At 37.3% G+C, this 25,537-nt stretch overlaps 2 protein-coding genes across 3 annotated transcripts; both read left to right on the forward strand.

The window, feature by feature from the left end:
* Positions 1–260: 260 nt before the first annotated feature.
* Positions 261–12,682, forward strand: LOC107792415 (serine hydroxymethyltransferase, mitochondrial). Of its 2 annotated transcripts, XM_016614630.2 has the most exons (17): positions 261–712; positions 826–876; positions 966–1,052; positions 1,823–1,944; positions 2,066–2,142; positions 2,236–2,360; positions 3,042–3,134; positions 3,647–3,739; positions 3,832–4,029; positions 4,182–4,286; positions 4,875–4,940; positions 5,088–5,165; positions 5,295–5,342; positions 5,576–5,687; positions 5,769–5,879; positions 11,522–11,685; positions 12,481–12,682. In XM_016614630.2, the coding sequence occupies exons 1-16, from the start codon at positions 620–622 to the stop codon at positions 11,668–11,670; spliced, it is 1,608 nt and encodes a 535-aa protein (XP_016470116.1). In that variant the 5' UTR covers positions 261–619; the 3' UTR covers positions 11,671–11,685; positions 12,481–12,682. The 2 variants fall into 2 exon arrangements, with proteins under 2 accessions (XP_016470116.1, XP_016470117.1); XM_016614631.2 differs by lacking the exon at positions 5,295–5,342 and having other exon boundaries at positions 269–712.
* A 675-nt stretch (positions 12,683–13,357) lies between these two features.
* LOC107792416 (putative cytosolic oligopeptidase A) lies at positions 13,358–23,126 on the forward strand. Its single transcript, XM_075234552.1, has 16 exons — positions 13,358–13,939; positions 14,052–14,219; positions 15,131–15,254; positions 15,819–15,895; positions 16,329–16,472; positions 16,569–16,799; positions 16,921–17,011; positions 17,392–17,513; positions 18,148–18,255; positions 18,350–18,595; positions 19,873–20,018; positions 21,202–21,319; positions 22,030–22,221; positions 22,481–22,546; positions 22,652–22,723; positions 22,841–23,126. The coding sequence occupies exons 1-16, from the start codon at positions 13,415–13,417 to the stop codon at positions 22,925–22,927; spliced, it is 2,517 nt and encodes an 838-aa protein (XP_075090653.1). The 5' UTR covers positions 13,358–13,414; the 3' UTR covers positions 22,928–23,126.
* Positions 23,127–25,537: the final 2,411 nt, after the last annotated feature.

Below are 25,537 nucleotides of genomic sequence, written 5' to 3' on the forward strand. Positions count from 1 at the left end.
GACAAGTAAGACCCGTTTACATCCGAATGGACGGGCAATATGAGAAATGATCTGCAAAAGAGCCAACAAGTCTCTACCTGTGGGATGAACAAGAAAATGATCAAATTGTCCCAAAGTGATGGTTTCCCCAAATTCCATAACAGGTTAAGACTAGCTTAAATCTAGGAGAGGCCCCTTGTGGCTAAGAAATATGTAAGTTGGATATGGCTTCTATGGCTGGTAGTATAGAATAGGATGGCTAAAGTAACAATGTTTTCCCACTTGAATTCATACGTTTGTTACTTACATTTTAGTGCACAAAATTTAAATTATTTTAGTGACACAATTATGCTAAATTTGAATTTATTACCATAAATTAAGCAATGAGCGCGAATGTATTCCAAATGCACATATACTTAATATTTTAAACACTCCTTAATCGTTGGTTAACTTTAATAACACCTGTAAAAAAGAAAGGGATATGAAATATGAGTAAGCTGGCGCCACAACGACCAGAATATTTATCCAAAATTCTCCCACCACCCAAACACCATCCCCCTCTCCAGACAAAAACATTCACAACTTTTTGAGAGAGAGTGTGTGTGTGTGTGCGCGCGCGCGCAGACGGAGGGCAGCTGCAATGGCAATGGCTATAGCTCTTCGGAGGCTTTCCTCTACAGTTGACAAACCTGTTAAGCGTCTCTACAATATTGGTGGCTCTCTCTATTACATGGTTCGTCTTTGTTCAGTAGTAGTATTAGTTTTTTCCTTAAGTTAATTTCTCTTAACTTTGGTCAGTTTGTTGTTGCCTTGTTGAATTAATTCGTGTCGTTGTTGTTGTTGCAGTCATCTTTGCCAAATGAAGCTGTCTACGACAAGGAAAAATCTGGAGTCTCCGTAAGCTCGTGATGAATTTGAATTAGTGTGTTATTTGAACTTATACTCGTCCCTTTTGATTTCTGACTTGAAAGCCTTAATATTTTCAGTGGCCAAAGCAACTGAATGCCCCGCTGGAGGTTGTTGATCCTGAGATTGCTGACATTATTGAGCTTGAGAAAGCTCGCCAATGGAAGGTTCTATCTTTTTCTTGTTCTTTTTCTTTTTTTGTCCATCTCTTGCTCCCTGAAATTTTGTTGAATTACCTGTATCGATATAATTTGATAACTTTACGTGATCGGTCTTAGAGCTTCGTCTTATATTGGAGCACTGCACCCCCAACCTCCCCTGAAAAGAAAGAAAGAAAGAAAGAAAGAAAGGAAGGAAGGAAGGAAGTCCTCGGAAAAAAAAACTTATGTCAGATTGTAGCAAATTAGAAAACTTATCAAGTACATAATATTTATGAAGCCGTGCCAAAAATGATGTTTCGATTTCATCAAATTGAAGATAAACAAGTCTATATGAAATGCCTTTCAGATAACTTTTTATTATAACAATGGTATTTGGGTTGGATTTCACGCATCTCAACTATTTCATAGAATAGTTGTTACCTTCCACCAGCATGACTATTGAGTAACTCTGTACACCTAGGCTTAGGCAGATAAAAAAAATCACCTAGTGTTTCTGTTTCAACTGAGATTTGAACCCTGGTCTAGGTGCAAATGCCTTTCAGATTACTTTGTGGGGAGTTCCAGTGCTGAAATTAATTAACTTATCAATCTCCTGTTAAGAATTCTTTATCAGAAAAAAAAAGAAAAGTTAAGAATAATTATGTCTCATTCCTTTTACTCTTCTTATCTCATATAGTTTCCATTTGTGGTAATTGTCTTTCTTTTGTTTAAGATGCATAGAATCAGTTCGATTTGGAAGTTAAATTCCTTACCAGAGTTCAAAATGCTTTCTTTAGGGGCTCGAACTCATTCCTTCAGAAAATTTCACTTCCCTTTCGGTGATGCAAGCAGTTGGATCAGTTATGACTAACAAGTATAGTGAAGGATATCCTGGTGCCAGATACTATGGAGGAAATGAGTACGCAGAATATTTGCTAATTTTCATTCTCCTAATTCTTTTGTAATTAACCTGTATTTTCATGTTATATATCAGCTTCAGATATCCTTTTCCTGTTATGAGAGAATGAGTGGCTGTCCAGGTACATAGACATGGCAGAAACTTTATGCCAAAAACGTGCTTTGGAAGCATTCAGGTTGGATCCTGCAAAGTGGGGAGGTAATAGATTTCGTTCATTTTGGGGCGTATTTCATCACCTAAATAGTGCTAGTAATAAAAGTACTCTTCCTTAATTAACCTTTATTATTGCAGTGAATGTGCAGCCTCTATCAGGATCACCTGCTAATTTTCATGTTTACACTGCATTATTAAAACCTCATGAACGGATCATGGCTCTTGATCTTCCTCATGGTGGACATCTTTCTCATGGATATCAGGTGCTTCTATATTTTGTTGTTTCTCGTTCTAAATGACTGGTATTCTGGTTATTGAGAACCAGTAACTTTGCTTAAAAAAAAGTGTAAACACTTAAAGAAGCTTGTGCTAGTGGTTTGTGGTGTAAATACTGTACTCCTTCCTGGGTCCTTGGTAATGGGAATTTGCTGTTATCTGGGCTTCTATGAGGTGCATTTGTTATATTACATCTTCTGCTTTATCATTCTTGCGGATGAGGAATTTCTCTACATTTAGGCGAACACCACAAATTTCATCTGATATGCGAGTAAGGGACAGTTTAAACTGAAATGTTGTTAAACAATCTTATATATCTGTGTATGCAATTTTTATCAGGTTGGTTCATACATTGCATTGATCTTTGTTAGTTAATTCATTAGTGATGCTTTGCCACTTAAAAAGACCGAACTTTTCTGCTTTAAGGTCATGCATGATCTTAAATCTGGAAGTTGTAAAAATTGAATTAAATGAAGTTCGATGCATGTCAATTGATGCATATATGAGTGCATGTACCTGTTATGTTCATACATGCTGTACATAGCTCGAGGTGGAATCGGCTTATTTCTTGTCAAAACTTGATTTCTTCTTTCTAGTGCAATTATTGTATGGTTTCAATTTGATTACATTATAAAGGGGTTGTCTTATGTTATGTTTGATTATCACAGACTGATACGAAGAAGATATCCGCAGTCTCTATATTCTTTGAGACAATGCCATACAGACTCAATGAGAGCACTGGCTATATTGACTATGACCAGGTAGTCTCTTATTTCTTATTATAGTTCTTTTCATTTGACTCGTACCCTTTACCCTCTCCTTTTAAATGGTGCACTTGTGTAATCATATTCAACATTGTAAATCCAGCTTCTTTTTAAGAGTTCCTTATCTTTCGAAGCAATAGTCATGCTGAGGCACAAAGCATTTTATAACATGATGAAAAGTAAAACTAATGTAATGTGATGACAGAAGGTCCATCATTGATTAAGTGTAAAGATGTCCAGATAACTGTTCATTAGTATGAGACAATATGTTGGAGCTGGCATTGCCTCCATTATTACATTTTTCAGATTATTTTGAAGTTTCTTTTACTTCTTATAACTGATTTTTCATCTGGTTATGTTAGCAAGTGTAAAAGAAATTTATATGTTTATTCAGATGATAAGTACTATTGAAGGCTGATCTACTTTACTTCGTGCTTGGGATGTTAGATTCTTATTAACGAGTACCTGTTCTTTTTGAACATTTTGTGACTTTTGATTTTTCTACGCAGCTTGAGAAAAGTGCCACACTCTTTAGGCCAAAATTAATTGTTGCTGGTGCTAGTGCCTATGCACGTCTTTACGACTATGAACGAATCCGGAAGGTAAAATTTACTTCACCATTATGCAATATTTACATCAACTTAATAAATTTTAGAGAAGGCATTTGACTTGTGCCTTTTTGCATATCTTACAGGTCTGCGACAAACAGAAAGCTATTTTGTTAGCAGATATGGCACACATTAGTGGATTAGTTGCAGCTGGAGTCATCCCCTCACCATTTGATTATGCTGATGTTGTCACTACCACAACCCACAAGTCCCTTCGTGGGCCTCGTGGTGCTATGATTTTCTTCAGGAAGGGTGTTAAAGAGGTTAACAAGCAAGGCAAGGAGGTTAGTCTTAACTGTCACCTCACCATCGCATCTCTTAATATTTAACCAGCTTTTTAGGACTCTAATCTAGTTGCTGGCTAAATCTGAGATACATATCGCGTACTAGCTAGTGTTGAAACTAATAGCCTAATTATATTATGTTAATTCTGAAGGTTTTGTACGACTATGAAGACAAAATCAATCAGGCAGTCTTTCCTGGACTTCAAGGGGGTCCTCACAATCACACCATTACTGGCTTGGCAGTTGCCTTGAAACAGGTATGATATCCTTACAACAGCATTTTTTTATGCTTTTTAATTGTATAGCCACTGGCTAAGTTCTTACTCGTCATTTAGGGATATTCCTGAATAAAATATCCCAGTGTCCTAGCTGATGAAATAAGCTTTTTGCGATTTAAGAACTGAAGGGTTTTGACCTTAGTTCAGGAAACGATTTTGTGAAACAAACAGAATATACTTATTGCCCCGGAATTTTACTATAAACACCTGCAGATAGCACTTTTGATGTCTTATTAAATCTTAATTTTTTTTCTCTGGGTGTGTAAAACTTATGGATTACATAGAGCAGCTAGTCGAGGACTGCAAACTAAAGCTGGAAAAGGTTTTAAAACATACATGAATGTCATTTATGTATTACTGTATTCAAAGTGTTCTGAGAGGTTTTGGAAGAACGATCTCTCTAGCCAATGGAAATTCTTCTTACTCCTTATTGGCCTCAACACTTTCTGAAATAGCTTCAGTAACTCAAAATGCTTTCCATTTTTCTCTTTAGTATTTCTTAGGCAAATGTGGAAACTGTTGTGATGGTACTATTTCTCATTATGCTTCTAATACTACTAAATGCAGGCAATCACTCCAGAATACAGAGCTTACCAAGAGCAAGTCCTCAGCAACTGCTCAAAATTTGCCCAGGTAAGAGTCAATGAGATATGCAGTTCCCGATAGGAGCATATTAGTGAAATCTGTAGTTTATTTTCAGTAATCCATAACTTATGGTTGAGTCATTATCTCAATAATATTGATTTCTTCATTGCTGCTGCATATTTTTCAACCTTGCAGGCTTTAATGGAGAATGGTTATGAACTTGTCTCTGGAGGAACCGAGAATCACTTGGTTTTGGTGAACCTGAAAAACAAGGTGAAGTATGAACTCTTAGGACAAGGGAGAAACCTTCCTCTGTGAGGACTAGTAAATTTAACAAATGCTTTTGATGAATTAACAAAATAAGCAATACAATAACCGGTAAAGTTGCTACTATATGACCAGGAGTTCGCGGGTTCGAGCCATGGAAACAGCCTCTTGCAGAAGTGCAGGGTAAGACTGCTACAATAGCCCCTTCTGGTCCGGCCCTTCCCCGGACCCCGCGCATAGCGGGAGCTTAGTGCACCGGGCTGCCATTTAAACAATACAGTTATTGCAATGAGCTCTTAGAAAGATCATACGAGGCATTAGTGAATGAGCTTGCTGCATGTTATGTAGTGGCATCTGTTATGTGTTATCGCGAGAGAAATAGTACACCACAAATATTGAGCCTTGTACTTTTACAGGGTATTGATGGTTCCAGGGTTGAGAAAATCTTGGAAGCTGTACATATTGCAGCCAACAAGAACACTGTTCCTGGAGATGTATCTGCCATGGTCCCCGGTGGCATCAGGATGGGTAAGACACCTCTCTATGATATTATCTTCCAATTAGTTATTATTCTTTGTACACAAACTTGATAAAGCTGTTGTAAATCAGGAACTCCTGCACTCACTTCTCGGGGATTTGTTGAGGAAGATTTTGTGAAAGTTGCTGAATTCTTTGATGCTGCCGTGAAGCTAGCAGTGAAAGTAAAGGCTGAAACTCAAGGTATGTAAGAGTAATGAGTATTGGTTATAACACGTTTATGTTCTATCCACTTGTTGGGAATAAACCATCACAGAAATAATATTCACAGTACTAAAAGCGGAATAATAATATAGCACCGAGATACGGTAATTAACAAGAATAAAAGAGTGACAATGACACCAAGATTTTTACGTGGAAAACCCTTTTGAATAAGGAAAAAAACCACGGCCCCGAGACGGGCAACTAATATTACTATAGCAAGGAATTTTACACTTTGTAGGTCCGAGTAAAATATTCCAAAGACCACTACAACACTCAAAAGTAATAACCTCTTTTGATATTCTTACTTCACTACAATATCGCTCACTTTCTATTTTCCTCTACACAGTCTATTTCTCACAATGCCTGAGAAATACTCTCTGCAACTATTGTGTTGCTTTTCTTTCTGTGTGTTGAAATGAAGAAGCCGAAACTCTCCTTTTATAGGAGAAATAGCCTACCTCTTCAACCAATCAGAATGAAGGATTGGTTGAAAATTTGCAATGTAATTTTTTTCTTTCTTCCGCCGAAGAATTTTGACATTTTCCTTCTTCAGCCTACCTTATTTGACAATAAGGAAGAAAAGATGGCTGTCAATCAATTTCTTCCTTAATTTATGGGATGGACTACCCCTCCAGTCCCATTCACCTGAAAGAGGTAGCAGTGTCTTCTAGTTTGAGTGCATGCCGACAAGTTCTTTGCATAGCTCGTACTTGTCTCTTGGTACCACCTTGGTCAACATATCAGCAGGATTTTCACTCGTGTGAATCTTTTTGACCTGTAAAGATTCGTTCTCCACCTGCTCACGAATCCAATGATATCTCACATCTATATGCTTTGTTCTTGCATGGTACATGGAGTTCTTGCTCAAATCTATTACACTTTGACTGTCACAATAGACGACATACTTCTTTTGATGCAATTCCAGCTCTTGAAGAAACCGCTTGAGCCATACCATCTCCTTGCCAGCTTTTGTAGCGGCAATGTACTCTGCTGCAGTTGTTGAAAGTGCAACACACTTCTGCAATTTAGACTGCCATGATATAGCTCACCCTGAAAATGTAAACAAATATCCAGTAGTGGATTTTCTGTTATCAATGTCACCTGCCATATCAGCATCTGTATAGCCCTTCAAGATTGGATGAGATCCTCCAAAGCACAAACAATCTCCTGTGGTACCTCTCAGGTACCTGAGTATCCACTTGACTGCTTCCCAATGTTCTTTTCCAGAATTTTCAAGGAATCTGCTAACAACACCAACTGCATGAACAATATCAGGTCGGGTACATACCATTGCATACATCAAGCTTCCGACTGCTGAAAAATAAGGAACTCTAGCCATGTTCCCTTTCTCCTCCACACTTGTAGGACACATCTTTTTCCTCAACTTTAGATGGCTAGCAAGAGGTGTGCTGACTGGCTTAGCATTCTTCATGTTGAAGCGTTCCAGTACACGTTCAATGTACTTCTCCTGAGACAGCCACAACTTTTTGCTTGTTCGCTCTCGAACTATCTTCATACCCAGAATTTGTTGTGCTGGGCCCAAGTCCTTCATATCAAATGACTTGGACAAATCTCCCTTCAACTTTGCGATCAGACCTTTGTCTTTTCCTACAATTAACATGTCATCTACATACAATAATAATATAATAAAGTTATTTTCAGAAAATATTTTGAAGTATACACATAGATCAAAATATGTCATTGTGTACGTTTGACTTTTCATGAATGAGTCAAACTTCTTGTACTACTGCCGTGGTGCCTGCTTCAACCCATAAAGACTCTTATTCAGTTTGCACACCATGTGTTTCCTTTCAGCTACTTTAAATCCTTTTGGCTGCTTCATATAGATCTCCTCTTCCAAATCTCCGTGAAGAAATGTAGTTTTCACGTCCAACTGCTCCACTTCAATATCTAGGCTAGCTACTAAGCTCAAGATTGTTTGAATAGAAGTCATTTTGACAACATGTGAGAAAATTTCGTCAAAATTAATACCTTTATTCTGCTCGAAGCCTTTTACCACCAATCGAGCTTTGTATCTGACCAGCTTGCCATTTCCATCTTTCTTGAGTTTAAAGACCCACTTATATTTGAGTGGTCTTTTACCCTTTTGAAGTTCAACTAGCTTGTAAGTGCCATTTTTCTACAAAGATTCCATCTCCTCTTGCATGGCTTTCATCCACTGGTTCTTTTCTGGATGGGACATCACCTCCTTAAGACTTTCTGGCTCCCCCTCATCACTGATGAGGATATACTCCATGGAAGGGTACCTACATGACTCTACCCCTGGCCTTTCTGATCTCCTCAGAGGTTGAGGTTGTTTTTCTCCCTGAGTGGGGTGATCCACTTGCTCGATATCATCATTAAGTTGCTTCCCCTGCTCAATAACCTTACCAGGTTGCTCCCCCTGCTCGGAAATCTTGTCGGTCGTACTTTCTGCACTTGTGGGATTGTTAGAAGTAGAAGGAATAGTAACAAGGTTAGGAATAATACCATTTTTGGCCTTCTCTGGCACATCATTAGCAGTTCCAACTTCACTTTCTCGGAAGACTACATCTTTGCTTCTGATGACTTTCTTCTTTACGGGATCCCACAATCTGTATCCTAATTCTTCATTTCCATATCCGATGAATATGCAAGGAACAAATTTATCATCCAGCTTTGTTCTCTGCTCCTTTGGTACATGTGCAAAAGCTTTGCAACCGAACACCTTCACATGCGAGTATGACACCTCCTTGTTGGTCCAAACTCTCTCTGGGATGTCAAACGCCAACAGAACTGATGGACTCCTATTGATCAGGTAACAGGCTGTCTGAACTGCTTCACCCCAGAATGACTTACGAAGTTTAGCCATTCTGAGCATGCTTCTCACCTTCTCCATAATGGTTCGGTTCATCCTTTCGGCTACGCCATTGTGTTGTGGGGTTCCAGGAATTGTCTTTTCATGTCTGATCCCATGGCTCGAACAATACTCTTCAAATTCCCTTGAAGTGTACTCACCTCCATTATCACTTCGGAGACATTTTAGCTTTTGGCCTGTCTCCCTTTCCACCATAGCATAAAACTTCTGGAAAACTTGAAACACCTGATCTTTGGTTTTCAAAATATAAACCCATAATTTTCGTGAAGCATCATCAATAAAAGTAATAAAATAATTGTTACCGCCCATCGATTCAATTACCATTGGACCACAAACATCAGAATATACCAAATCAAGTATATTCAATTTTCTTTCAGACGATGTCTGAAATGAGACTCTATACTGCTTACCAAATAAACAATAGTCACAGGGTTTTACCGTTGTACCTTTGGCATAAGAAAATCTCTTCTCGCTCATATGACCCATTCTTTTGTGCCACAAATCTGTAGAAATCTCATCTTGTGCCGCGTTCAATTCACCTTGGCGTATTTCTGCATTTGTCCTGTACAACGTGCATGAGAAACTCCCTTTGCAATCACCAATGATCCCTTGGTGAGTCTCTACTTTTGATTTACAAAATAATTCTCGTATCCATCTCGGTCTAAAACAATTCCCGAGATCAAGTTCATCCGCAAATCAGGTACATGTCGCATGTCTTTCAGAACCAATGTGCATCCGACATTTGTCTTGTTACAAATGTCACCAATCCCCGCAATCTTTGAGTAACTTGTGTTACCCATTCTCACAAGGCCGAAATCACCTACTACATATCTGCAAAAAAGATCTCTTACCGGTGTGGCACGGTAAGATGCTGCTGTATCAACCACCCATTCCGACTCTGGACTTGATAAGTGCATGCATTCCTCTTCCTCGTTTATACATATGACAACATTATCATTGTTTTGCATCATGACGGTTGTGTTGTCGTCATTCTTCTGGCTACTAGTTTTACCTTTGCCCTTCCTTGGATTTGGGCAATCTCTTTTGAACTGACCTGGTTGATCACAATTGTAGCAATTTCTAGCTCTTGATTTGGATCGGTTCTTAGACTTCCCACGAGCTCCGAATCTACCATAGTTACTCGAACTCCTTTGATAACTCCTGCCTCTACCTTCTGTGATGAGAGCATGTACTTGATTTTCAGGCTTCTTTCTCATCTTCTCATTGAGTAAAAGAGCCGATGTGACATCTTTTAACTCAATGATAGTCTTACCGTGCAGGATGTTTGTTGCCAGATTATCATACGAAGATGGCAACGAGTTCAACAACAAGATGACTTTATCTTCTTCCTCGATTTTCACTCAGAGATTGGCGAGCTGTGTGATTAGTCCGTTAAACACATTTAAATGTGACAAAAAATTCGTACATTCACCCATGTGTAGGGCGTATAGCTGCTTCTTTAGGTACAATTTATTTGTCAGCGTTTTGGATATGTATAGGCTTTCCAACCTTATCTAAATGCCACATGCGGTGTCTTCATCAATGATGTTATTTACCACATCATCTGATAAGTGTAGCCTGATTGCACTAACAGCTCTTTCATCCAAGTCAGCCTAATCCTCAGCTTTCATGGTATCAGGCATTATGGTATCAGCATCTAGTACTTTGTGTAATCCTTGTTGGATGAGCAGATCTCTCATCCTTCTTTGCCATATTTTTGCTACCTCGTACTTTACTCCGGACATTTTTATTTTCCATCGAGTATAGTACTACCGACAGTGAATAGTATTTCTGTGAACGAGCAGAACTTGTGCTCTGATACCAGTTGTTGAGAATAAACCCCCACATAAATAATATTCACGGTACTAAAAGCGGAATAATAATGTAGTACCGAGATACGTTAATTAATAAGAATAAAAGAGTAACAACGATACCAAAATTTTTACGTGGAAAACCCTTTTGAATAAGGAAAAAAACCACGGCCCCGAGACGAGCAACTAATATCACTATAGCAAGGAATTTTACAATTTGTAGGTGAGAAAATATTCCAAAGATCACTACAACACTCAAAAGAAATAACCCTCTTTTGATATTTCCATATCACTACAATATCACTCACTCTTTATTTTTCTCTACACAATCTATTTCTCACAATGTCTGAGAAATACTCTCTGCAACTATTGTGTTGCTTTTCCTTTTGTGTTTTGAAATGAAGAAGCCGAAACTCTCCTTTTATAGGAGAAATAGCCTACCTCTTCAACCAATCAGAATGAAGGATTGCGCAAATTTTTTCTTTTTTCCGCCGAAAAAGTTTGACATTTTTCTTCTTCAACCTACCTTATTTGACAATAAGGAAGAAAAGATGACTGCCAATCAATTTCTTCTTTAATTTATGGGATGTACCCACACCACTCACGGTGTAGTTAAATTGAGCCCACAACAATAGGAACTCTCCATATTAAGTTTGATATGGTAACCTGGAAAATAAAGTAATAACCAGTTAATTTTTACTGATAATGTAAACGTTCTTAACACCGTATAACTTAAATCTCATAAAACAATACCTTGTCTATACATGTCCATCTGATTTGTTAGGTATACATGAGTTCCAAAGTATTTGCCGTTTCCTTTTATTATCACTCTTTTAGTTCTTTACAGGAAGAGACTTAGATTTTGGTACCACAAATGCTTTCCTCATTTGACTTTTTGTTTTTTAAATACGAACTCCTTTCACAGTCACCATAATATCATCCAATTGTATCAGGGACAAAGTTGAAAGACTTTGTAGCAACACTACAATCCAGTGCTCCAATCAAATCTGAAATTGCAAAACTCCGTCATGATGTGGAGGAGTATGCTAAGCAATTCCCTACGATTGGGTTTGAAAAAGAAACAATGAAGTACAAAAACTAAGAGTACATACACAAGGTACGTCATTTAGGGATACTTTGTTTAGTCATGAACTGTGTCCTTTGACTGTGATGAGCCATATAGCAACTGAAGCTTATAAAAATATATTATGGCACTTCATATCAGATAGACTATGATGTGAAAGCATAACGATCATTTTCAATGCTTTGAGTGATTTTATTAGCATAATAATATGGATCTCAAACTTGTTCAAGTTGGTTTTGCTTGAGAAGTAGTTTGCATCAGATTTCTGTTACTGCACGTATGGATAAAATTCTATTGCCGTCACAAACAGGAAAACTGTTGAATGCTATATCTTTTTTTAGGGAAATACGTCTCAGGTGATAATTTCCCTTATCCTTACGCATTATTTTGTTCTCCTTTTCTTTCAAAGAAAACGATAATGTATACAGATATATGCGACTCATATTATTTTTTGTAGATAGATAATAAATGTAAATATACCACACAATTAATCAGAATAAACTTAATGATTATATAACACTTCCATCCAAAGTTTCCAACAAATAGATGACTAGATGACAGATTTGGTTATGAAGTTCCAGACCATTCAGGAACACGTTTGAATCTAAATACAGCTTATAAGCTGATCAGAAATTGACCAACTGATATATAATTCGGTCATTTTGTTGTAACACGGTTAAAATGTTGAATCTTGTTGGTGTGCTTGTCACGATTCAGATTTACTCCTTTCTATACCTATTGAATGTGGTTCTTTCCTTGCTCTTCATATTCAATTGCGGCTCATTTGTTTTCTTTTCACGTATGTGGTTTGCGTTATTCGTGTAACAGGCACCTGATATCTGACTTCAGAAATGTGAAAGGCAAAGAAAATCCAGCCATGGCTTGCTTTCAAGTACATGATTCTCATGCTTATGTATGTAAAAGTCCAGCAGATGTTGGTTCCCATGTATGCCAATTTGTATATTAAACACTTACAATCCAACAGAGGTCTCCTTGAAGCAATAAACTCTTGAGTTCTGTTCATTTACAAGTGGGATTATGTTATCTCAATTCTCAATGCTCTGCTTCATTATGTTACTACAACGACTTGCAACAAACCCATGAAATTATGTTACTACCTCGACTGTGAATGAAAAGTAATCTAGTTTGAGTTCACATCAGAATTTAGATAGATCTGTACTTCAAAGCTAACTTAATATTGTTTTTGGGACGGAGAATTATGGTACCGTGACTATTATCCCGCATCAAAACGAGAGGAGTGCCTTGAACAACTTATAAGTTAACTCTTTTTTTCTCTCTTTTAAGACAAACAATGATATCACCACATTCCTAACATATTTTTGGCACCTATAAGTTTCCTCTCATGTCTCACCTTCAAGACATGTTTAAGATTACCTCCTTCCCTATGTTTAAAAGAAGTTGGACAGAAGATCGAAGTGGTATTTAAGTTGGGACTCAAATCAGCATGAACTTAAGTTTAAATGAAAATAGGTCCAAAAATATAGGTAAAGTTGAGTTTTTGAGTAATTCAAATATTGTTAGAAGTACAGTATATTTCAAAGAACCTTTTTATAATTGAATAATGAAGAAAGAGTAGGAAAAAATTTCTGACATTAAGAAAGTAAATAGTACAATTATCTGATAATGTAAAATAGAAAATAAGGCAGTTTAATTCTGGAAACGAGTACTTCCCAACAATCAAGCAAGCCTTAAAGTAATAGGCTAGATATCTGTAGATATTAATCTATCACATCTGTTTATCATGGGTCTATACAAGTACCAGAGTTTTAACGTTATTCAAACTTGGACAAAAAGGAAACGGAAAAAAGAGATGAAGTATAGTAGGATAGGGTCACAACGAAGCCGAGCCCAGTACGGCTCTACTCCTACTCCGTCCCTTATTATTATTCTTATTCTTATGCTAATGGCGACTCGCTTTTCCTTATCTCGTTCAGCTCACTTTTGCTTAAAACCCCCTTCTTCTTTTCGCCGTCCATTAACCAAAAATATACTTCAGTGCCGTTCTTGTCCCCTTTGGTCCTCCTCTTTCTCTCTCTGTCTTCACTCTCTCCCCAAGTCAACACTCCCTTCTCCTCATCACCGTCGCAAACCCATCGCCGTCCGATCATTTTGTCCCGCGCCGGGATCAATTTCCGATCATCCTACTAAAATGACGACTGCTACTTCCGATGACAATCCTCTTTTGAAGGACTTTTATTTCCCACCCTTCGATTCAATCGAGGCCAAGCACGTTCGTCCCGGAATTCGTGCTTTGCTCAAACAAGTCGTATGTTTCTTTCTTTTTCTCTCTTTTGGATCCGAAAGAAAGCGCGTGGGAATTAGTAATATGGCGCGTTAAATTTGTGTTTTTTTGTTTTGTTTTTGTGAATTGCGTGCAGGATGAGGATTTAGAAGCTTTGGAGAAGACGGTGGAGCCCACCTGGCCGAAGCTGGTGGAGCCGTTGGAGAAGATTGTTGATAGATTGACGGTTGTTTGGGGTGTCGTGAATCATCTCAAGTCTGTTAAAGATAATCCCGATCTTCGTTCCGCTATTGAAGAAGTTCAGGTTCGTTATTTAAGGGCCTACTTCTTTTGGACTATGATCTTTAATTTCTTTTTGTGTCTATAGAGTGTAAAGATAGTGTCCTTTTCATTCAATCAACTCAAGATGGTCTTTTTCGTTTTACATGTTAAATTTATAGCTTTAGTCTTATCTCTGTAGATTTACAGCTTGTTTGGATGGTTGTTGTATATGGTTCATAATGTATTGTATTTCATTGTACTAACAGCCTCTCTACCTTCATTAGTTAGGGATAAGGTTTGCGTACACATTAACCTCCCCGGACCCCACTTGTGGGATATCACTGGGCTTGTTGTTGTTGTTGTTGTATATTGTTTTGATGAATAAGCTACAATATTACAAAGAAATAATAGGATACAAGATAAAATTATTATATAAAAAGGTAGGGTACGTGTAAAATAGGATTATTTAACACGTAATAAGTAAGGGCAAGGTGAGAAAAAAAGGTAAGACGCTCCACCAAATCGGTCATTACATATAATGATATATATGGAACTTTTCATCGTTACATAAACAATCAAAACAAACGTAGTAACAATACGACAAAACACAACAGGTAACAACCATCAAAACAAGCTGTTAAATTTTACTAATTTGTATTATAGATTTTGCCTTGCACCTCTGGCTCCATAAAAAAAAAGCAGAGAAGAGTTTTAATCCCTTTATTTAAACTGCAAGGAATACTAACCAGAATTGTTTGCTGGATAGATGATGATATCTTCAGTAGGACACCACACTTTCTCCATGATTTAACCAACTATAAATCTTTTTATGTACAATGTTTGATGCTAGAAATTTGTCTCACTTCAGGATACACATGTTCCTTTTTTCTTATTGCTTACGTATACTACTACTCTCCTCCTGTGCAGCATAAATATTATTTTCTTTTCGTGTAGCCGGAAAAAGTTGCTTTTTCGCTTAAATTGGGTCAGAGCAAGCCAATCTATAATGCATTCAAAGCCATACGGGAGTCTCCTGATTGGGAGTCTTTGAGTGATGCTCGTAAACGAATAGTTGACTGTAAGTTCATGAAAATCTTTCCTTTAATCTGTCGAAATTTGGGAGGCGTCTTTTAGCATGAAAATCTATTTACTTCCATTAGCTGTCTGTCTATGACTCTAAATTTTAGTTTTAATATTCTTGTAATGTATCACGAGGTCTGTCTGCCAATTTTTTGGTAGTTGTGCTGAATCTGCCAAGGTTATTGTTCATCTGGTGAAGTTGAGAACTGTACATTATTATCTTGTATGTACAATAATTTCTTCCCAACATCCATGACGAAGAAGAGAGTCACCATGGGTGAAGTTTCTGTTATCGCCGTGCATTTATATGTGTTAGAATTTGCTGTAGTTGTTCTTATTGGTCACAGGATTCCATTAAACATGAACCGTTCCCCGCGCACAAGAAAAAGAAAAAGAAGATTCCCAACTCCCATCCCCAAAAAAGGGAAACCATATTTTTACTGTTTAAGAGTATCAACTAACTTCTTACCTTCTTTTGAGGTCATTCCCATGAGTGTATTTTTGTCAACCGCAAACTAATGTTTTAGATCATCGTCTCACACTCTTCTTCCTGCTCGTTCAGCGCAAATAAAGGAGGCTGTACTAAGTGGTATCGCTCTTGAGGATGATAAAAGAGAGCAATTTAACAAGATTGAACAGGTATCTATTGTGTCTTGTTGAGCCTAGCTTTCTCATTGTTCTATACTCCGGAAATGTCTCTTCTAAAATGTACTGTTAACAAGTGGAAAAATTTAATGGACTGGAATTGGAGGAATCTATCTACAGGTCATGGATTTTAGATATATGTTCGAAGTTACTTATACAGCCCTCTGATTATGTTGTGACTGTTTTTCTATTTTCTCTGGTTTCTTCTTTTTTGGGTGGTGGGTCGGTACCTCGCCTGCCAAGGGAGAGGAGAAAAAGGTGCAAAACTCTTGGGTTTGACCTTATCTTCTTTTTCGGGTGGTTGGGTTAGTACTTCGCCTGCCAAGGGAGGGGAGAGCAAGGTGCAAAACAGTCAGACCGTTGTTGTGCAGCTAAGGCTGAATTTTCAATTCACTATCTTGCTTTTGACCTTATCTTCCTTTTGCAGGAATTAGCAAAGCTATCTCAGAAATTTGGGGAGAATGTTTTGGATGCCACCAAGAAGTTCGAAAAATTAATAACTGATAAGAAAGATATTGAGGGATTGCCTGCCACCTCTCTTGGTTTAGCTGCACAGACAGCAGTGTCTAAGGTAATACGGAAGCTCTCTTCGTGTATGTTTGACAATTGAATTATCATTAGTTACCTTTTCTCTTATGCGCTTTTTGCTGCCCATAACCGATAACAGGGGCATGAAAAAGCTACTGCAGAAGATGGGCCATGGATAATCACATTGGATGCGCCAAGTTATATGTCTGTCATGCAACATGCAAAGAATAGAACTCTAAGAGAGGAGGTTTACCGTGTGTATATAAACCGTGCTTCTGATGGAGACCTTGATAACACTGGGATAATTGACCAAATTCTTAAGCTTAGGTTGGAAAAGGCTAAGCTCCTTGGATACAATAACTATGCTGAGGTATACATTTTTACTTTCGAACTCACAATACCATCTATGTTTTTTTGTCCCCAAAAAAAGGCCATCTATGTTTTTTAAATTTCTTTTCCTTTTTGAAGATTAAAATTGTTTATGTATATAGGTAAGCATGGCAATGAAAATGGCCACTGTTGATAAAGCTGAAGAGCTTTTAGAAAAGCTTCGCAGTGCTTCTTGGGATCCTGCAGTCAAAGGTAGGGCCTGCAAAATCATCTCAATGGTATTTGAGATGTAAAGTAAACTCGGCCTTTGTTATCAGTTTTAATCTTTTTGTTTTTTAATATTTGGCTCTATCAGTTCCGAGCTTTCCTTTTTAGTCTTCAGTTGGTAGACATGAGGTAAAATAGACAAGTTCTGATAGGTGATAGATCTTTATAAACAGGTTGCTTCTTCTTTTCTTGTTTTACCTGTCTTGAAAACAAGATGATACCACCTAACCACCTTGTTCTTTGTGCTTTTGATATGAATCACTTTTCTTCTTTCTCTTCTTTCCTTAATGCAATCAAATCAACTGGTTGACCTCTCTTAGCTGGCAGTTTTTTGAGTTCACAAGCTTTTCCCTTGATCTTTGTAGATTTGGAAGACCTGAAAGAGTTTTGTAAAAGTCAAGGTGCTCCAGAAGCTGATGATTTGAACCATTGGGATATTACTTTCTGGAGTGAGAGGCTTCGTGAATTTAAGTATGAGCTAAACGAGGTGGGTTCTCTCTCTCTCTCTCTCTCTCTCTCTCTCTCTCTCTCTCTCTCTCTCTCTCTCTCTCTCTCTCTCTGTTGGTTGGAAACAATACCCTTTAACACAGCTTACTGTGTGCATGGACGGATGTGATTTTTTTTATAAATTTCTTGAATTGCCTTTCTTATGATGTCCTTTTATTTTCTGATAGTCTGACGAGTATTTTAGAAGCTTTATGCTTCCTGATCGTCCTTTCTTAAACAAAACTTTATACCTAACTGGGTTCAAAATCCTTATCCCCCAAAAAAAAAAAAACCAGACAAACTTAGTTGAACATGATAGCAATGATACCCTTAGTTAAGAGTTGGAGACCATGAATATCTTGCTAAGTAGAATATAGATTTTAGCCTCATTCTGTAGTTACTATACACTTGTATTGTTGTTTTTAGCTGCAATTTTTTTAATACTTCCTTTGTTAATATTAATGTAAGTTCCTTTAATTTTTTGTTGTTTGGTCAGTAAGTAAGTAAAGTCTTATAATTTGTCCCTTATTTGTTAGTGGGCCACTGCCTTGTGCATTCTATAAATCTAGACATTATAGAACTTCCTCTTGATACTTGTTTGTACAGCTCTAAGTTCATAGGCTGCTTATTTACAGGAAGAACTACGCCCATACTTTTCATTGCCTAGGGTTATGGATGGTCTTTTCAGCCTTGTAAATATGCTGTTTGGTATCAATGTTGAGCCTGCTGATGGATTAGCTCCGGTAAGATTTTGTTCACTTGCCTTTTCTTTTACCTCTCTTCCTGCTCCTGTATGGAGTGGCAAATAATGTTCATGAATGTGTATGTGATTTCTAGGTTTGGAACAACGATGTGCGGTTTTACCGCGTGAATGATTCCTCTGGAAGTCCCATTGCCTACTTTTATTTTGATCCATACTCTCGTCCGTCTGAGAAACGTGGAGGTGCATGGATGGATGAAGTTGTTAGCCGAAGCCGTGTATTATCACTAGACGGTGCCTCTGCTAGATTGCCTGTTGCCCACATGGTTTGTAATCAAATGCCACCAGTTGGGGATAAACCCAGCCTAATGACATTCCGCGAGGTAAGCATGTATTTTGATTCTAAGTACCTTCAATTCATGGTGTTCCGAAATGGTTGGACTAATAACTCAGTAAGGTATGGTGCTGCATTGTATGGCATCAGCCTTGGCTAATCTCCTACTCTTTAGGCTTTGCATCATAGTAGGTGTTTCTAATAATTTTCTTTTGGGTGGTGTGTGGTGGGCTTGGAAGGAGGGACATGAGTAGGGGAGGAGAAAGAAGACGAAGGGAGGACTTTTGGTGTTGATTTTTCCAATCAACAAGTGTAAATAAACAAAATCGGGCTTTAAGCAAAATGCGGGAATGAAGAAGAGGACTGTCATATTGAAAGAAAGAGTTATTGTCTGAAGAGTAGAAGGAAAGGATTTCAGAAGGATATGCAAATGTATAATGTAGGCTTGGATGTTTCTGTGAGCAGTAAGGAACAATATCCCCTTAGTTTGGAAAAGCTAGTGGTGACAGGAAACATTAAGTGGAAAATAGATTGTTACGTCTTCTACTCTATGATGATGAACAGCAGATGTTTTAACTACTTTTTAGTTTTGGAAATTTCTTTTGTTAATGTAAACGATTTTATTAATGCTGGGGAAATCCCCCATGTACAAGTAGTATACAAATGGATAAAGAGGCCTAGGCTGAATTATGGTTCTCAGTTCTCTAACTAGTCATCCAGATTATCTATACAAACCGGAACCTCATGGGTACACCAAAAAGAAACTAGAAGCGCGAGGCTACCCTTCACACACAGAAAATACTTCTCAACTCTTCAAACATTCTCCTATTTCTCTCTTTCCATATTATCCGCATAAAAATTAGTAGGGCAACATCCCATGTCTCGGTCTTCTCTTTCTTCTTCTCAAAGCTCAGATTACGGTGCTTTTTTTTTTTTTTTGAGATGGTAACATAGATTACGGTGCTTCTTTCACTGTGCTTGGCATGACGCACTGTATTCTGAACCAATTCAGAATCTCCCTCGCAAGTGCATAGCTGCCTAAGAATGTAGTAAGAGTTGACCCACATATTCTTCCAAACATCTCCACATATAGCACTTGCTGACATGAGTGATCCTCCTCTTGTTCAAGTTCTCGACTAACAGTAAAATCTTATGCGCTCTTGACTTCTTCGTTAGCTTGTTTATGAGATATTTTATGATGCTTCAAATCAGGGTTCTATTTATAGGCTCACAAAAATTTATGGTAGTATAAGATCAAACACTTTTTTCAGATCTAAGTTATCATTAGGTGTGTTTTTGGTGTTGATTACGTGCCTGCTTTTGTAGGTTGAGACCGTCTTCCATGAATTTGGACACGCCCTTCAGCATATGCTCACTAAGCAGGATGAGGGTTTGGTTGCTGGTATAAGGGGCGTAGAATGGGATGCTGTGGAATTACCATCACAATTCATGGAAAATTGGTGCTATCACAGGTACAATGATGTCTTAGCAATGATACTTTAAACGTTTGGTATTGGTTGCATTACCAAGTTAGTTCGCCACTTTGGTTTTCAAAACCATAGCGGAGGACAAAACATTTCTTTGAAGCTATTTCCAGAGGACCCCTGTCTTTCAAGCTTTAAATCAACAAATTGCTCTGTTGTAAAAAGAGACATTTTTATATTCTTAAAAGTTTATTTTAGTTGGGCATCTTTAATACTCCCTCCGTTTCAATTTATGTGAACCTATTTCCTTTTTAGTCTGTGCAAAAAAGAATGACCTCTTTCTATATTTGAAAACAATTTACCTTTATGCAACGATTTTTAGCCACACAAAATATATGTGCTTCATTTTACACCACAAGTTCAAAAGTCTTCTCTATTTTCTTAAACTCCATGCCCAGTCAAATTGGTTCACATAAATTGAAACGGAGGGAGTACCATTTTTTTCATTTTGTTGTACTTGAGATCTTTCAATAAATGAAGTTGGGAGCAGGCAGAGATTCGGAACAGCTTGTTATATTGATTTTTCCTTCAGCAGGTTCTGTCTGTCTCCGGACAGAAGACGTTTTCTATTTGTTGTCCTCTCTTTCTTTCTTTCTTTCTTTCTTTCTTTCTTGATAAACAACTTATTTGTCTATCCTTTTTGCAATGACTTGTTGATAATTCTATCAGACTCTTCGTATAATTGTTACGTGGGTCTAATTAGTGCTTTCGCATGTCTCACTTTATGTTAACTTATTAGTACTGACAACTGATGCTCCACTCGCTCAAGACATTGTATTTTTATGCAAATTGTATTAGTTAATCATTCTATATAAGTTCCTTGTCCTTGCCCATTTCTAAAACCATATGTGATGTGACCGAAATTTCACTCTTCATATAATCATGAAATATTTTCTTCTTCTCACTCCTGCCCATAGATAACCTGTAACTTATCATCAACTTGTAATTTTCATGGAACTAACTTAATTATGCCTACCCTGGCTTTGAATGCTATCTTTCTCTGAGTTTGTAGAATTTTAGTTTCTGCCTCAGATGTTGCATCATGCTGTAATATACAGCGCCTCAAAAGGATATGAGTCTGCTAGAGTGGCGATATAGTTGAAGATATCCGTGTTTCTTTCCTTTGGATCAGTCGTCTGTCGATTACTCATTTTCTTGATGGCTGTTGCAGGGATACTCTGATGGGCATTGCTAAGCATCATGAAACTGGAGAGTCTCTCCCAGAAGACATATACAAGAAGCTTCTTACTGCTAGGACTTTTCGTGCTGGTACCTTAAGCCTTCGGCAGGTGAGCACTGCCCACTTTTCTCTTTTTCTGGGTCCTCTTTACTTTTTCTAATAATAATCTCTTGATACATCTTTCTTTCCACCCTTTAGTATTAACCAACAAACTATATTCCAAATTCGTCATGTTTTGAGGTAGGAATCGTATTATTTTTTTCCCCTAAAACTCCTTGTCGGTTACATTAATCTCTCCAGAAAATGCATTTGACATATACTGTTTTGCTGGTTCATTTCCAAGGTTTTTTCAGTGTACTATAGCTAAGATACATATTGTTGGCCTTTCTCTGTGTACTTGGAGGAACTCCAACTTTCTAAATCAGGTCTTCAGGAATTGGAAACAACTCGTTTAACATATTCTAACTTGACATTTTGTGGGTTGTATGGTTATTCATGGTTTGTCTTCAGAGGTCTAATTCAACAATCAAGTTGTACCAGTAGTAGGTTTTCCAAAAATATTCTGAAAAGAGTAATAACCACTAAACGGATTTTTTCGGTCATACTAATTCAGACAACAGTGGCTGTGTTTGCCCAAACGGTCTTCTGTTGGATCGTTTCCTTTGCGTTCTGTGATTTATTTTTAGACATCTAGATTGTCCAAGGGAGTAATTTGTTCCACGGATCTTTTCTTCTATTTTCTAATCATTAATGACGTTAATGCCATGACTTGTGGTGCTGTGGAAATGCTTACCGGTGGCCATAAAATTGTTCTTGTAGTTGAGATTTGCAACTGTTGATCTTGAGTTACATGCAAAATATGTTCCGGGTGGCTCAGAATCAATCTATTGTGTTGACCGGCGGGTCTCTAAGAGAACCCAAGTGCTTCCTCCACTCCCAGAGGATAAGTTCCTTTGCAGTTTCAGTCACATTTTTGCGGGTGGATATGCTGCTGGATACTACAGTTACAAGGTGCTTCTCCTATCTTTTAGTGGTTCTTAGCTCCTATATTTTTCCAGTTACTTGTATTTACTGTGAGTCTTATGTATAAATATTGTGGGGTTAAAAGAGGGAGTTATGTCTTTTCAAATCTTTCTTTTCTATGAAAAATGATTTCTCGGGAAGAAAATATGTTTTAGGTTTTCTTATAAAAATAAAAATGTGTTAGATTGCAATTTAAGACTTGCCTTTAACCACATCCAAGTGCAAAATTATTTTCCAATTTTTGTAGTGGGCAGAGGTTTTGTCTGCAGACGCTTTCTCTGCATTCGAGGATGCTGGGCTAGAGAATGAGAAGGTAAAGTTTGAGAAAGTTTACTTTTGATTGAGTAGTCTTTAGTCTTATAGCTGTCATTTTAATGAATATCCCAGTTCAACTAATAGTGGCTTTAACTTTGAGTAGGCTGTGAAAGAAACAGGCCACAGATTCAGGGAGACCGTTCTTGCTCTTGGAGGTGGAAAGGCTCCTTTGGAGGTAGGGGTTAAACATGTCAATGTCTTCTTATTATGTTTGCTCATTCATTTCTTGTCTGATTTACACACTGCTAATATTTTGCCACGACTCTTTAACGATTTTTGGATGCATATTCAGGTTTTTGTGCAATTTAGAGGTCGGGAACCTTCTCCAGAACCGCTGCTTAGGCATAACGGCCTACTCTCAGCTACCGCCTCTGCATGAGATCATTTTAAAATCTTGTGCAATCTTAATGGACATTTAAAGGCCATTAGAAGCATTTGCATGCTTTCACGCCATTAGATGTAGGCTTGATATATTATTTCATTCAGAACGGGCTTTGGTACTGAGGATCGGATAATATGGATTAATAGTATCTGATTTACTGGTTATAAATGAAGTTCTTGGTTTTTCCCCGTCTCCATTACTCATCCCCTTTATGCGATTTTGATCAATATGACAAATAGTAATGCACTGGGTTGATGATGTTGTTGTTGTTGTCGTGCCGGTGGAAAGGCTTTGTTTGGTTAATGTTAACATGTAATCCGTAGATGATGTTTACCTATTCTCCTCCAGGAAAAGGCTCGCCAAGTAATTTCAATGTAGTTCTGTTTTTTCAAAATTGCCTAAGTAGGAGTGGAATTGATTACCTTTTGAGTTGAATGATTTGAACCAAATGCCCGGCTAATTGTGCAAAAGTTTTCTTACAGATTGAGAGTGCTTTTTTAAGTGTCAAAGGTTACGCAAGACGCAAGTCTGGGTAAATGATGGAAAGTTGGGTATGCGGTGGGGGATATGGCATTTAGTTTATGTAATTAATAGCCAGTTTGGCCAAGCTTATTTTTTTCAAAAGCATTTTTCAAAAAGAGAATCGATTTGTGTTTGACTAATTAATTTGAAAAGCACTTTTGAGCAGTATTTAGTGTTTGGCCAAACTTTTGAAAACTGCTTCTTAGTGTATTTTTCTCAAAAGTGCTTCTTAAGAAAGTGCTTTTGGAGAGAAGCTACCCTCAAAAACACTTTTTTTCATTAGAAAAGCTTGGCCAAACACTTTAATTTTTTGCCAAAAGCACTTTTGACAAAATAAATACTTTTGACCCAAAAAGAAGCTGGGCCAAAAAGGCTATAAATAGGGCTTGGAGTCTGTAATAAGTTATAACATTGACAATATAGCTATTACTACTTTGTTAGTTTTCTCTCCGCAGATCTACTACAAGTCAATAAAATGATAGAAAGGTTGGACTGATTGTCTTTAATATTAACAGAAAATTGCTGGTTAAAACAAGTTTATTACTACATGTCTAAGTTTATGTTTATACGGTTGGAATTAGCTTTGATATACATACTTCAATCGTCTTCTTTTTATTCTCAATGTTAAATGATATGTTTATACGCTTGGAATTAGCTTTGATATACATACGTATGCGTAAAGCAAAATTTTCCTTTTTTCCTTTCTTACATTGAATTTTTTTTGTTTCTTTAACATTTTTTATTAATGTAAATTAACATGTTAAAGATCATCTAGAATTTAAGAGTTGAATTTATTCATCATACTGTTATTAGCGGTCGTCAAAGTTAATCGATGCTAAAGTAAACAGAAAAGAAGAGGAAAGAGAAATTTTAGAATCACCAAACAAACAAAAAAAGTGTGAAAAAGAAAATAGCAAAAGAGAAGCGAATCAACAAGGCGGGCTGAGGTTCACAGACTGTCAGGCTCAGCTCCGTGTGAATCGTGTAGTCAATCCTCTGTTGCTTTAGTGAAATGTGAAGAAGAATAAAATATCTCACATCTTCTCCATTTCTCCACAATTCGGTATTTTCTCTCTCCCTCCTTGTTTTCTTTTTATTTTATACATCTCCTCTTCTTGCTGTCGCCATTTTCGTTCTACAGAGGCCACGACGAGAAGTATATAGATTTTTGCTGAATGAGAAGCTTTGAATACATTGGAGTTTTGTTTGGCACTGCTTTGAAGTCCAAGCTCTGTTCAATGTCTGATTTGCACTCCGATTCTACTTAATTCTCTTTACTGTAAGCTACTTCCAGTTTAGTTCAATGCAAATCCTTTAGCAAACAGGTGGAAATAGCAATTCGACGTCTTAATAAAAACAAAATCAATGTGGTTAAAACAAAGGTTGCTATTGATTCTACTTAAGGATCTGAATCTCTTAGCCTTTATTATATGATTGTAAATTTGTAGACAACCTTAATCTGCTGGTCCTGAACTTTTTCTTTTTTTCCTTTCGTTTCACCTTCTCTTATTCAGCTTATATAAAACATAATATGCCATCTTGCTTCTCGTATTCCTTTTTGTTTTTTCATTTTAGTCCTAGTGTTTGCTGCTTATTTTTTACAATAATCTGAATCTCTTTCCAGTAGTAATTGTTTTCATTTTACCACTCTACCAGGATGTAAACTTGAAAAACTCACACACTAGAGTGAAAAAGCATGCAACCCATTCACCATCAATTATTCTCTGGATTCTCAGTTTATTGATGAAGGACATTGGCTGCTAGAGTTTATACACACACACACACGCAAATATTTGCTCCTTCCCGGGCATGCACCTTCTCTTATGTCACCTTTCATTCCCTCTTTAACTCTGTTTTAAGCCTCTAATTTCTTAAAATTGTTTGTATCTTCCCGAATTTAAACCGGCTCAAATGATGGAGCTGAGCAACTCTTATTTTGAATATGTTTTATCTCATGTGTCTTCTTTGTCATACACCGGTAACATATTTACTTCTGCCTTAACGTGGAAAGGTCTTCCATTTCTATCAAATGTATTATTGGACTAAAAAGCAGCCATGGTAATTGCTTTTGATGGTTCGTCAAGT

Source organism: Nicotiana tabacum, chromosome 17 (assembly GCF_000715075.1).
Source record: "Nicotiana tabacum cultivar K326 chromosome 17, ASM71507v2, whole genome shotgun sequence".
Classification (NCBI taxonomy): domain Eukaryota; kingdom Viridiplantae; phylum Streptophyta; class Magnoliopsida; order Solanales; family Solanaceae; genus Nicotiana; species Nicotiana tabacum.